This window comes from Balaenoptera physalus (assembly GCF_965194825.1).
Source record: "Balaenoptera physalus genome assembly, chromosome: 12".
NCBI lineage: Eukaryota > Metazoa > Chordata > Mammalia > Artiodactyla > Balaenopteridae > Balaenoptera > Balaenoptera physalus.
Window position 1 is genome coordinate 66,789,505 of NC_138897.1, and position 14,938 is coordinate 66,804,442.

A 14,938-nucleotide genomic window follows, 5' to 3' on the forward strand; every position below is an offset into this window, starting at 1 on the left:
TCACTGAATGCTTCCCATGAGCTAAAGCCTTTCAAACTGTATCTCATTTTATCCACAACATGAATCTGAGAAGGAGGCACGATTGTTCTCATTTGTGCAGGAGGAGTACAGAGGGTTCAACTGGCCTTCTGAGGTCTACTTAGTTGGGGAGCAGGACAGCCCCCCACCATGCTGAGGCCAGGCTGCCACTCTTGCATCTCGGGAGGAGGTGCTGGCCGGGGGTCCAAGGGTTAAGCAGCTCAGGCTGGCAGAGCTGAATCACGATTAACGAGATTTCACTCAACTATTACCTGATCCCAACTGCGGGTGTGCTGACCTTCCACCCACTGTTCAGACTGCTTCATGTATCTTTTCCTTGTCCCTGACTTTGACATTGACCCCATCACTCAGCCGGGACTCAAGTTCTTCACTGGCTTTTTGAAATGGCTTCTGGATCAGCGTCTGACTTTATAGGGCCCGAGGCATTGAATTCCTTCAGAGAACCCAGTCCCCAAACCCTGTCCCCAAGTGGGCCCCAATGACCCAAGGGTGGCTAGTGTTCTCTGCTCGCCTTTACCTTGAGTTTTCTCCGGATTTGTACCTATTCTCTCCTTTTTTGCTCCTTCAGAAAAGGATTCCAACTCACTTCTAAAGCATGTCCCAAGCTTTTTTTTTTTTTTGCTTCCACCTTAAAATTCCCTCTGCACTGTTTTCTCCTCTTGTTCACTTACACATATGCATAAATTGTCTCTAAGTTTGATAAACTACGGTCCATCTCCTTTTCCCCATCAAGCTACCCTCTCTTTCCTTCACACTAATTGAATTCTTAAAGGAGAACCGTGACCTTCTATTCACTCCTCACCTGAATTTAGGTACCTAATTGCCCCACCACTGCCCTCTTTCTTCTCACTCCCCCCACTTCCCCAAGGGCACCCGAGGCTGTTGATTTACCTCCTGATGCTCCTTCTCTGGCCTCTGGCCTGGGCTCCAAGGCTCCCCTGCCCCCCCCCCCTTTGCACATACCTGCTCAAATGCAGGTGCTTCCTGCAAATCCGTGCTCCTAACCCTCCTCCATTGATACCCCTTCCTAATGATCCCCTGCAATCTTAGGATTTCAACTGTCGCCTCTGGGTGTTTGTCTTCCACATGCTGGTCTGGCCTGACTTTTCTCCGGAGATCAGACCTTGATTTCCAGCTGCCAGGTGGGTGTCCTGCCTCGGGTACAACGCCCCTCTGGGCATGCACGCCCCGTTCCCCTGTTACCTGTGTGTCTCATGCACTGCTTTCTCCCAACTGCCCAGGCTCCGCATTCGAGATTCAATTTCAGCTCCTCTCAAGCATTTATCAAACAATGTAAATTCTATGTCTGGAATTTCTCCAACCCTGAACACTCTTTCCACTGTCCCAGTTGAGGCTTTCAATATGTTCTCTCTCAACTATGCGATCGTTTCTTAACAGATCTCTTTGAATTCTGTCTTTGGCTCTCAAATCTATGGTTGAATAAATGCTAACAGTGAATCTGCTAAAGTCAGATCAATAAATGCTAACAGTGAATCTGCATATCAGATCATGTTTCCTCAAAACTTTCTGGGACACCCATTGCAAATTAAATAAAATTCCAGCTCTGTCACCTGTGGTGACAAATCTCCCTCACCTGGGCCCAGGCTTCTTCTCTGCCACCACTGGCTGGGGCCCCTGCTCCTGACCACCCGCCCTGCGTGGTTGCTATCCTCCAAAAGGAGGTCGCAGCCCCCCTGGCAGGCCAGTTCTGCAGCATTGTTCCTATTTCTGGGAATCATTCCTGGACACCTCGCCCAAAAGCAGCCTTTCCAGCTATTTTCTGATTAGACAAATCTTTCTATGCCTAAAATAGCTGATTGTTTCCCTGACAGAACCATGACTGACATAAGGGTTCATGAGCAATTTGGGGATGAGCTTGTGCTGAAGGTAAAAAAATACGTTTTATGACAAGTTGAGTGAAAATTATTCAGCAGCATCAACATTTCAAGTTGCCTGGAATCCATCTGAATTTCAAAATGAAGAGTAGAAATAACTGGAAAAACTCTGCCAAAGCTAAAACACAACTCAGATCCCCAAGTATGAATGTCACGGGGCCACAGATTTCCTCATTTTTATTAAGATGTGCAGATATAATGAGACTTGAAAATTTTCCTACAAGGCATCTACTCTTCCCCATGAGCTTGATCTCAAAGGGATTTTGGGAGGGATGGTGAGGAGCAGGGGCATGGAGTTCAGTCTGCCCATTTGTGGAATTTCAGTCTAAGGAACATGGTTTTATTCTGGTGGCAGCTCAGTCTTCCTGATTCCTGCCCTCTCCATAATATGTGGGTGCACAAGGCTGTGTGGATGAGCTGTCCCCGGGCCCTCTACCTCCTGCCAAGTCCCCATGTGAAGTGGCTGGTCTGGCCTGGTCCCTGAACTGGGAACTGCTAAGGACGGTGGATCCTGTCTAGGGCTGGGGCCCCGTGCTGTCACCCACTGTTCAAGCCTGTGCCTCTGTTCCTTGCTTCTGGCCGCAGATCCACCTCCACTGTGGCTTCTTTGTTCCTCCTTGAGCTTCTACTGGTTCTCTGGTCTTAGAACACTCACAGCCCCACTCCGGGGTGTGAGGACTTCCTGATCCCTGGCCCAAGAATCTGCCTGTGACCCGTGCTGCCATGTGGATTTGGAGTCCACATGGATGTGGGCCCTCCCTGGTCTTGCAGATGGAGTAGGAGGCAAGTCCTCCTCTGCTTCCAGCTTTCCTCTGAACACATCTAATCTGTGTCCGTGCTGAGGTTTCTACCTGGAGAGGGGACACAGGTACTGTTCTCTTGGTTCTTGGTCTCCATGGACGGGGGCGATGTTTTCACTTCTGCCTCTTCTCAGTCAGGGAACCCCTCTGTGTCGTAATCTCCCTTCCCAATGTCCAAACCGGACATCTGACCAGCACGCAGGACTTTGCAGAGGAGGGTGACATGGTTAAGAGGATGTTGATGGTTATGGTGGGTGAGTCATAAAGAGAAAGCAGGAGCTGGGGATCCTAGAGGGAGAGGGTAGGAGAGGTGGTCTCAAGTTACCCACCCTGGCCAGGGCATCCGGCAAGCAGCCCAGCCCAGTGTTCCGAGTGTGGGCTTGGAAACTGTGCCCCCATGAGCTCTGAGACCTTGAGCGGGTCACATAACTTCTCTAAGACTCAGTTTTCTCACTTGTAAAGTGGGGATCATAATGGGACTTACCTCAGTGGTGTGTTGTGTTGTAGGAAATAATGGCTGTGAATTCATTTCAGGCACTGGGCATAGCCTCACACACAGAGCAGCCCCAAAACCCAGGCTGTCATGAAACTGTCAAGGACGACCCTTGTGAGAACAAAGAGGGCAAACCGGCTGTGAGCACCGCCCGAATACAAGTTGTTACTCCCTGTATGACGTTCAGTTGGAAAAGGTTGCAGGGGATGGCCTCGCTGGCACTATGAGACATCTGTGAAGTAGGGGTGGGTTGCGACAAGGACCGGAAATGGAAAGTGATGAAGCTGGAGCCCCGGAAGAACCGGAAATGAGGCCAGTCAATCAAGCAGACATGAATGAAGGTGAGGCTACAGGTAAGGGGGAGGGAAGGGGGACCTATGTGCTAAGGGGGTTGGCTGCAGTGTCGAACTAAGCAGACAAAGTTGTAGTTAAACAAAAAACCTGCGTGAAGATTACATGTAATCGCATGCTGCTTGGCCTTCTGCTGAATGTGATTATGCAAATGAGTACATCTGTTATAAGACTACATTCACAAGTTCTGAGAATGACACCCATCTTCCTTGGAGTAGATGATCAGAATTTTTTTGTTTCTTCTTTGGCATTTTTATTTTTTTACCCTTTTCTTCAGAAAGTCCATCGTTACAGGTTCTATCCAGCCATGTGACACTCCTGGTCCCAGCACACACCCCGGAGGCCTTTGTCCATGAGGTCAGCAGCGTTCAACACATACCTGCGGAGCGGTCTGAAGCCCTACAGGCCATGGACACACTCCCACCTGAGCAGGGCAGTGACACCCTCAGCTCCCCAGCCCAAACTATCCCCCCCAAGCAGGCTGAAACCCCCAATTCCCCAACCCAAAACATCCTGCCCAAGCAGGGTGACTTTCTCAGTTCCTCAGCAAAACCCATCCCATCCGAGCAGGCTGATGCCCCCAGTTTCCCAGAAAAGATCATCCTGCCAAACAAGGGTGGCATTCTCAATTCCCCAGAAAAAACCATTCTGCCTAATGAGGCTGGCACCCCCAATTCCTCAACCCAAACCGTTTCACCAAAGCAGGGTGACACTCCCAAGTCCCCAGAAAAAACCATCCCGCCAAAAGAGGGTGAAATTCTCAATTCCCCCCTCAAAACCATTCTGCGCAAGCAGGGCAACACCCTCAAGCTCTCAGCCAAAACCATTCTGCTCAAGGAGGGTGACGCCCCCAAGTCCTTAGAAGACACCATCCAGCCAATAGAAGGCAACCTGCAGTCAGCAGATGAAGCCATGGAGGTCCTGGAGGAGGACCTGGTGAAGGTGATCCTGAGCAAGGAAGACTTCGAGGTGGCGCTGAAGGAAGCTGGGGAGAGACTGGTGGCTGTGGACTTCTCGGCCACGTGGTGCAGGCCTTGCAGGTCAATCAAGCCCCTTTTCCAATCCCTGTGCATGAAGCACAAGGATGTGGTGTTCCTGGAAGTGGACACTGACGAGTGTGAGGGGCTGGCGAAAGACTGCAATATCGTTTGCATCCCAACCTTTCAGTTTTATAAGAAACAAGAAAAGGTGGGCGAATTTTCTGGTGCCCTTAAGGAAAAACTCGAGACACTCATTACAGCATTAAAGTGATTGTGTGTTCTGAAAGCATTAGGAATAGTCGGCTGTTCATAGCTTGTGATTTTTTTATTTACAAAAAAAGATGAGGGGTAACAAAACTGTGTGTCCAAGTGACACCTGCATGTGAATCAGAAACAGTAGCTCAACCCTTTCCAAGAAGCAGTCAAAGCCCTAACGCCTATTGTGACTGTGTTCTTATTGATGGGACAGTGTGATATTAGAATTTCCTTTGGTGGAGATTGGAAGTCCAGTTGTCCCCTATTTTTTAATCTTGATTTTTTTTTTTCACTCACTCTTGAAAATTCAGCTCGTGTAATCCTAGTGGCAACATTGGAAATTTAGACAATTCTTCTGTAGAAGGACATGTTTTAATGATGAGTGGAAATTTCTGATGTTCACATACCTTTGGGATTTCTGATAAGAAAGTAAAGAATTTGAAGGATTCACATATATCTAACCTCCTTCATGTGCGGGAAGTGCTATGGAGGCCTCAGGAAATGTCACGGGCTCCACAAACATCTAGGGGATTCTTTGGTATCACAGCTGAGACCAAGGCCATGTTTCCAGATTTTAAGTTCAGGCTTCTTTCTACTGATCCAGGCTCCCAAAATCTGAGACAGCTCAAAACTTCTGGTTTTCTCAGACCATGAGCTTTATGGTTCAAGTTTAAGTTAGTGTGATCCTTGGTGCCATTATGACATCAGCACCCTAGTAGCAGAGTTCCTGCTTTGTCATCCTGGTAACTGGGTTTCTGCTACCTGTTCTCAGATGTCTCAGAGTGTGTGTGTGTATACACATATATATTGCATATATATGCATATATTTTAATATATACAATTTGGTGAGTTTGGACATATGCATACACATGTGATACCATCACCACCATTGAGGTAATAAACCTACCCATCATCTGTTTCCACAACTTTCCCTGTGTGTCCCTTTCCTTGGTGTGTGTGTGTTAAGAACACTTTGCATGAGATCTACCCTCTTAACACATTTTAAGTGTACTATAGCATATTAACTACAGACACTATGCTGTCCAGCAAATCTCTAGAACTTATTCATCCTGGATAACTAATTTTGTACCCACTGAACGACAACTCTGCATTTCCCCCCATTCCCTGTCAGCCACTGTCTTATCTTCTGCTGATCTAGAATGTTTTAAAGAATTTGAACTAATTGTCCACATGGCAAAAAACAGGATTCCCTTTAAAATCTTGAATTGTAGCTTTTCTTGAAAAATTGTAAAATCTGGCAATCCAGGCTTGCATGACCTCAAGAAACTGCTCTAACCTTAGGGACTGAGTGGCAGCTTGCTCCGTTGGATGGGGCATGCGTTCTTCGGCTCTGGTGAGGAACCTGGCTGGCTTCTGCATTTACCTGGTTGAGTTACGATCCCTCCTTAGCTGCAGGAGTGGGATGGTGCCAGCAACTTCCGTTGTGTGACGACCCTGACTCTCCTTAATATGTCAATCATGGACCTCGTTTGAGCGTTAAAACAACTACCTAACAACAGCAAACAAAATACCATACATGCTACTGTCGAGCACAAGGAACTATATTCAACATCTTGTAATAACTTATAGAGGAAAAGAATCTGAAAAAGAATAGATATATATGTATAACTGAATCACTTTCCTGTTCACTTGAAACATTGTAAATCAATGATTGAATCTATCAATTAAAAAATAAAAATAACCCCCCCCAAAAAACCCAAAATACCATACATACCCGGTCTTTTTTTCCAAAAGGATTCAGTATGACCTGCAAAATGTATTAATGATAAGGTTAATAAACTAATATGGGGAAATTAGGAGCATAAAAATAAATAATATGTCAATAATATATCTGAGGGCCGGTTTCACTCCCTGATTGAGTGGCAACTTTTGTTCCGAGCTTCTTAGCAATGAGGCGGTGTGGGGAGAAAAAGGAAACTCAGTGATACCCAGATATCATTACCGGAAAGGAGCAAACATCGGAATTGGAAAAAGGAGTCAGAGCTTTCCCACAACTGAATTTCAGAATGAAAATTTTCATCTGGGACCTTAAGTTTGAGACATTGAATAATGGATGGGGTTCTTGACAATGTTTTTTTATATTCAATTCAGAAACAATTTTCATCTGACTAATCCTGGTAATAATCTTTCATAGAAGCCAAAGCTGTCATCAGAAAGCACTTTTCAATGAAAGAATCCTGGATTCAAGGTGCACAAACATGTAGCTTTTGTATTTTCATATAAAAGGACTTTTGCTTATGATTCATATAGCCCATCTGTTCTTTTCCTCTGATAGACCTTCCTCTGACTTTTTTACTTGGATTTTTTCCTATTTCCCATGTTGAACAAGTCTGGGTTTTTTTTGGCCGTTCTGGGCAGCTTGCGGGATCTTGGTTCCCTGACCAGGGATCAAACCTGTGCCCCCTGCAGTGGAAGCGCATGCAGAGTCCTAACCACTGGACCGCCAGGGAAGTCCCAAGCCTGGTTTTAACATGACTCTATCTGCTTAGCTATTTAGGCCCATACTTCAGTGGGTTAACCCAACCCCTCTGTTACCAAAGCCCTGTTTGGACAACTTAGCCCCCAGCGATTTGGAGGACCGGAGGCCCTGAAATCCAACATTAGTGAGTTACACCAGCTGCTTTTCCTGGGACCTTAGTATTGAAAACATTTCTATCATAGGTCTTTCTTCATATTTAGGTTACCAAGTGATAACACGGACAATGACCTAAAAAAAATCCTTAAAAAAATTGTGATAGATTCTGCAGGTGATTTTATATTATTCCTAACGTAGTTAAGGGAGGAGAGCAACGCACAGCTCTGGGAGGGCAGCTCCGAGGCCAAGACAGTGGGATCGAACTTGTGGCTCTCGATGATCTAGTTTGATCCAGGGAGAAACGCTAAACTATCAGAGAATCGGTCCATGCTCCTCAAACCACCCACCCTCAGCCCCATTTCTCTTGACTGGATAATAGTCAAACAGCAGCCAGGACGAAGGTATGTTCTCTGTACTCAGAAAGCTCAAGTATGGAAATTCCATTTTCCTGATTAAGAAAGAACCACGTACTTAAAAAAAAATGAGCCAAGCAACTGTTATCCCCTCTACTATTTAGCATGAAGGAGAAGTAAGACCCACTTCTAACTGGAAGGAGGATTCCAGATAATCATATTGGCTGTCAATGATGCTAATCTAACTAGAGTCTTAATAAGAATCAATGGAAAACCTGTTTTAATTGATAAGAGAGCTCAATAAAATGGCAGTATTCAGAGTAACATCCCAAAATCAATAGTTTCCTTTTGATTCAGTGATAAGTAATTGGGAATCTTCATGGGAAAATGTCTCATTTGCAACAGTGACAAAAAATAAAATATCTAGCAATGGTCCTAAGTAGAATGGTAAGGATTATTAAGACTAAATCTAAAAGTTTGGAGACATATACAACAAGTAGGTCTGAATGAAGTGAGACACAGTCTCTTGGAGAGAAAGATGGAAAGATGTTGAATCTTTCCACTTAATTAGTAGACAATATAATTCTAACCAATATCTCAAGGAGGTCATTGGGAGAACTTGACAAAATACTTAAATCATAGACAGGAATAGTAGGAAAAAGTCTAAAAGGAGAAGTAATGAAGAAAAATTTGCCCTATCAGATATAATTAGTATAGTAATTGTGTGTAAGTGTGGTGTTACCAATAGTTGTATTGATGAATGAAGAAAAGCGAGCAATGAAACATAATAATAACCAAGAATCAGACTTTGCTATGTAAGTAGTAATTTAGGAAAAAGAAAACATTTCAGTTTGAAGGATCGTGACTAGATATATTTTTCAATTGTATGGCAAAATTTAGATCTTTGGGGAAAAATTAGTTCACATCCTATTCCCATGCCAGACACCAAATGAATAAAAATTGGATTAAAAAATTTAAAAAATGAAACATGAAATCATTTTAAAATGGAAGAAGATTTAGTTAAACATTCATCTGATTCATGGGTGGAAAAGGATTTTCTAAATACAAATGCAATTAAAGAGTTTTGGTCATATAAAACATTTAAACGTTCCCATTCCAAAATATAAACACAATTAACAAGAAACAAAAACTGAAAAAATATTTGCCAGATATGTGACATAAGAGTCAATATTTTTACTAAAAAATGTACTCCAGCAAATCAGTGAGAAAAATGGAACACCTCAATAGAAAAATAAGCGAAAGACGCAGTTCATATTAGGGTAAGAACAAATTGGTAATAAACGTGAACACTTTTCACTGATAGAAAAATACAAACGAAAGTCAACCAGACTTTAGTAGTAGGGTTAGCAAGGATGTAGGGAAACAGTCACTCAGGAGCTGATGAGAGTTAAGATGCTACAAACCTCGGAACACAGCAGAACCACAAAGGTGCAGACCCTTCGTGAACTTTGACCTGTGCATTGGTCTGCTTGGGCTGCCACAGCTCCAGGACAAAATCCCACACACTGGGGGATTAAACAACAGAAATGTCTCTCTCACAGCCATGGGGGCTGGAAATCCAAGATCAAAGTGTCGGCAGGGTTGGTTTCTGCTGAGGCTTCTCCCTGGCTTGAAGGTGGTTCCTTCGCACTGTTCTGTCTTCACACACCTCCTGGGTGTCTGTGTGTCCAAATTTCCTCTTCTTAGAAGGACACCAGTCAGATTGGATTAAGGCCCACCCTAATGACCTCATTTTAGTTAAATCATGTCTTTAAAGAACTTATCTTCAAATACAGTCATTTTCTGAGGTACCAGAGGCTGGGACTTCAACATATGAATTTTGGGGAAGACACAATTTAGCCCTTAACAGCTCAAGATGAGGCTCAGAGCCTGGCCTGAAGACTCCTCTGGGCTGCATCACTGACACCGTCATTTCCAAGGAAGGCCTAGGAGCCAGGGAGCACATCCTGACGTTGCATGTCAGAGAAGGGGGGTATCCTAAGAAACTCTGCCCCATGGCCCCGTGGAGTCAGCCCCGAAGTGGAAACAGGGGCTTCTCCAAAGACCCAAGAGGAGACTGTGCCAGGGGGTCTGTGGTCCCCCTTGAAGGCAGGCCTTGAAGCACAGACCAAGAAACCATGATGCCGAGGCCTCAGATGGCAGTGAGGCCAGTGTCCATTGCTCCAAATGATACTACCACCTTGAAAAAAGGCTGGGGGTGAGTGGGGGACCCATCACCAAGCTCTCGTACCCTAGGGCAAAAGGCATGCTCTGACTTCCTACCCTCAGGCAGGCTGGACGGTGGGAGGCCGTGTCGAGCTCCTTTCTGCTCCCCACGCAGGAGGAGGGGGAGTGAACTAAGCGTGGTCAGGGTCATGTTAAATCAGCGTTTCTCAAACTAGCGGTCATAGAACCACATGCGGTGCTGTTAGACACTCAGATACCTAAGCCTCTGTTCTCAAGAAATCAGATTCAGTAGCTGTGGGCCGGGGCCTAGTAATCTCTCCCCATAGTTAAAGGAAAACCGTCCAGCCATCCATAGTTCAAGTCCAGCCCCCATAAGCTCCCGTTCCGAACGTGCTTCCTCAACTCAGGACATCTGCTCTCTGGCATAGCGTCACCTTTCTCTAATCTCCACCCTCCTTTCCAGAAACCCCAAGCCCTAGCCCACAGGGTGGTCTTATCCTAGATTCGGGTCCCTCCCAGCAGCCTTTGCTCCCTAAGTCTCAGAGACTCCGTTTAGAATACCACCGCCAGGGAGAGAGGGCCACACGGGCCATACAGGAGGCTCGGGCTTGGGTGGGTCCAGTCTCCCCTGAGATCTCCCCACTAGCTTGAATGCCCACTAGCGTGCCCCTAGATCCTCTGATAATCCAGAGCACAACTGCTGTAACAACCACACTTCCACGACAGAATCTCTCCTTTGGGACTGAATTGCCTAATCCCACAAGGACCTCTCCCCTGCAGGAGCCGCTTCCTACCTGACCCTATGACATGCGAGGCTGCTGCTTTTCCAGTGGAGTTAGGACTTCACGTTATTTTGTTGTTCTTATTTTTTAGCCACACCTCGCGGCATGCGGGATCTTAGTTCCCCGACCAGGGATGGAACCCACAACCCCTGCAGTAGAAGAGCGGAGTCCTAACCACTGGGCTGCCAGGGAAGTCCCTGCACTTCACATTGTCTATGGAACATCCTTACTTCATCCCCTCTCTCTCAACTTGGCCCTGAAGACCTACCTGGAATAAGAAAATGGGTTCATTGCTGAATCGTAGTTACAGGCTGTTAAAAGATACACTGAGGCATATTACAATTTTTAAGAGTTTATTTGAGCAAAAACTGATTCCAGTTGGGCAGCGCCAAACCGTTAATTGTTAGGGGGGCTCAGCCGACAAGAGCTGGGGAAAGACTGACACGGAGAAGGTGGGGAAGCAAAGCAAGGAAATGGTTGGACCGCTGCAGCCTGAAGCCTGGTTGGCTGTGATCCACGGGTTTCAATTTCTTACCCTTGAGGCATCTCAGGCTTTGGTTTTGGTTGGCTTGCAGAGGCCACCAAAGCCCTGGAGCCACTTCTGTCTAATGGGCTCCTTGTTTAGTTGCTTTAACAAGGGCTACAGGCCGGAGTCCTCCTGGAGCAGGCTGTGGGGTCTGGGTTACATGCCTCCTAAGGGTCTGGCTAGACGGAGGGCCTTCCTTCCCCCAGTCCATGCTTATAAGACATACGGGGACCGGGAAAGCAGGACTCTGCTCTTCCAAATTCACTCAGAAATGAAAAATGGAAGCAAGAGAATAAAAAGGTCCAAATACGAAGAACAGGATGATCCCTATTTTATTTGAAAATGGAATAAAAAGCATAAAGTGTTGTCATTGGCTCTCTCTGTATGGATATTTTTTCTTTCATTCTATTTTTTTTCGCTTACTTATAATAAAAGAAAAAAACCCAAACAAACAATTAATAGAGTACTTTGGAGACCCCAGTTGCTTAGAAACCGCTGGGAAATACAAAATTTGGAAGGACAAAGCAAAGGGGAGTGAGCACACTGGCCCAAGGTCACGGGTACTCTGGTGGAGTCTTTGAATGCTGAACTTAACCGCAGGTCCTGTGTTCCAGTTGTGCACTCTGGGCCTTCCCGGCTTTACAGGACAGATAGTCATAGAGACTAAATCAGTAGCAGTTCTTCTTTTGGAGATGAACCGCCTTGGTTATCTTGGGTGTCGTGGGGTAGGTGATATATTCGCTTTCTGGTGGCAAGTGACGGAAACCCAACTCAAACCTGCTCCAGCAAAAATGGAGGGAGTACTGGTTCTTGAAAGTGGAAATTCTAAGGGGACAAACTGCTTCAGGTGGGTGTGGGTGTTCAAACAACAACATCAGGACCTGATGTTCTCCACCTCTTGGCTCTGCTGCTCGTGTTGATTTTAGCATCGCTTGCTTCCCTGGCTTGTGATCACAGATAAAAAGTGAGCCTGTTTCCTAATAACTCAAACCAAAGTCCCTGCGAAGACTTTGACTGTCTAGTCATGTGCCAATCCCTGCACCATCCTGAGTACTTGGGGGAGACCTTGCAGGCCTGGGTCACTTTGCCCCCCACAGCAGGGTCAGTGCCATGAAAGCATCAGAGCTAAGCAGGACCACGGGGGGAGGGGGAGGAGGGAAGAGGTGCTGGACAGACTAGCGTGTCTGCTGCAGGGGACGGCGATGACATTGGACACACTGCGTTGGACCAAGGGCTACACCAAGAATGTGGTCAGCATCAATCAATTCCCGTGAAAAACCCAACCTGATAAGAAGATGCCATGCACTTACCCAGTGCCTTTCAAACGCCCCTTCTCGTTTCATTGTAATCCAGTCTGATTTCCTTAAGTCTGTATCTATAGGACTTAGAAATCAAGATACTCCGTGCCTTATTCAAATGACAAATTATCTTATGGTAACACTTGAGTTTCGCTAAAGATGGCATACAGAATATGAATCCAAAGACAGCATGAAACACTTAGCAACTAGATACTCAGAAAGATGCAAAGGATATGAACAAGGTAAGACAATTTTGGGGTTTAAGTGATGCTTTAGAAATTAATTTTTCTGTAAGTATGAGCAATTTGATTTCATAGTGCAGATCTATACAGACTGTTCCTTGGATGATCAACACGTTTGTCTTTCTGAGGCAGAAATGTTCAAATAAATTATACTTAGCAAATATGTGGTATATTGTTGCTTAGAGAATTCCATTGTGATTTGGGGCAGGTTTTTAAGATCTTGCAAGGGAACTGTGAAATGGTACATTCTATGGAGATAGAAGTTAACTAAAAAACAAAATAAACCAAAAAGTACAAGGAGAAGATGGCTGCAAATGCTGAAATAATAGTGACCCTTTAATCAGGAGATCCTTTAACACCCATGGTGAAAAGTGTCAACCAGGGCAGCAATGACAAACACTGGGGTCAGCATAGCATGGAGCCAGATAAAGCTTCAGGCTTTAGGAAAATCAGGATTTTTCAAATTCTAGAATGGAAAAAAATGATTGATGTGAATATGAAAAAATGGAAAGCGGTACACATGAAGTTAAGGTTGGTAAAAGGGCAGTGATTGAAATGGAAGAAGGTGAATTGTGAAAACTGAAAGGAAATGTGAGCATTCTGTCGCCTATTGATAGGAAGTGTAGTGCTTTTATGCGCACCTGTTGAGTCATCTTCTTTTAGGTCAAGATGGCGACTTCAAGCAAGAGTGAGACCTGGCGTGGGAAGCTCGGAGAGAAGCAGGGTCGTTCTGGCATCGAAGGTGTCTGTGGACGTGATTGCTGCTTTCACTAAGCACCCCGGGGGGTCTCTGGCCTTCGGAGACCACTTACTGGTGGGACTTGAGGAGGGTGGACAGAAGGGCTGCTTCTCTCTCCCTGCCCCTTGGTCTTTGAAAGGCAAAGCTAAATGCAGGTCTAATGACTCATAGATCAATATCTTTCAGGGACATTAGCACAACTTGGAGAAAGTCACCAGTCAGCTAATGATTCTCAGTGTAGAAATGGCAGAAGAGGCTAGCCGCCTCCCAGAGACAGCTTTAAAGAAGATTTCCTTTAAATCATGCCAGTTAACAAGGGCCAGGCTATAGTGTGTTGTCATGCTCTCACGGACAAACAAATGACTGGAACTGGAGCAGCGTCTCAGTGAAACGATTCAACATTAGTGGATTTGGGTGAGCTCCTCCTCGTGTTCATCCCCTTAAATAATTTGATCTCTCCCTCTGAGGGCGAAATCACTCGTATGATAAAGATGATTACTTTCAAATAATCTCTGCTTTTGCATCTGAGGTTTTTATAAAAGCATTTACAAAGCCAAATTATAATCCCACTTTATTTTGGATTGCTACGTTCATATATGTCTATAGATGTAAAAATGCTAAAATAAAATCGGTAGTTGTATATGTTGCATACCAGCTGCCATCGTTTCTCCTCTTCAAGCCCCATGCATGGTACCGATTCTTTCCTTGTGTGCTTTAAAAAGAAAGGGGCCAAGATTTATTATGTGTGGTTCAGACACTAAACATGTTTATAGTTGATATTCAGGTTGAAGGCAGAAAGATGGGTGCATACGCCAGAAATGAGTTCTATTCAGAATTGACAGAGAAACTGTTTTGAATGAGGTGAATATTCGGAAACCACAGGCCGTCCTCTGGAAAAACTGTTTACAGGTACATGGGACACCAAAAACTCCTCTGTTTCTAATAAAAATTAATAAATTGATTTCTAATTCTCAGGATTCTTCTCTACCTCATTGACTTGCTTAAATGTGAGATCTTGATAACCCTTGTTTATCCTCTTGGATGGAGATTCGATGCCTTTCCAACAATTCAAGTGAAACACATCCAAACGTCCCCTCTCCAGGAGGGAAGAGTTGAGCTGACCAGCAGGGGCATGGAGAGTTCCTGAAGGTCAAGGGCAAGCAGAGGTCTCGCTCATCCCAGGCAGCAGAGGACGCCAACAAGCTGAAAATGAAGCAGTGACGATGAGACCCAAGAAACTGGGAGGGGACTGCAGAAGTTTCTGAAGCCATAAGGGTGATCTGTGGGTAAAAAAGTCAGAACCTGGTTACCGGACATGGGAACAAGATGCGCTCAGGGAAGATGACGGGGCAAGGGGTGTGAAGTGGAGGAGGTTGTCACCTGGGACAACCAGGGATGAGTG

At 45.3% G+C, this 14,938-nt stretch overlaps 1 protein-coding gene across 1 annotated transcript; it reads left to right on the forward strand.

Moving 5' to 3' along the window:
• The first annotated feature begins 1,541 nt into the window (after positions 1-1,541).
• Positions 1,542-14,938, forward strand: TXNDC2 (thioredoxin domain containing 2). Its single transcript, XM_082418532.1, has one exon. It carries the CDS (start codon positions 3,987-3,989, stop codon positions 4,827-4,829), a length of 843 nt encoding a protein of 280 aa, XP_082274658.1. The 5' UTR covers positions 1,542-3,986; the 3' UTR covers positions 4,830-14,938.

Excerpts from the sequence above, each read along its gene's own strand:
- TXNDC2 (XM_082418532.1), top strand. The coding sequence starts at position 3,987 with ATGGACACACTCCCACCTGAGCAGGGCAGTGACACCCTCAGCTCCCCA.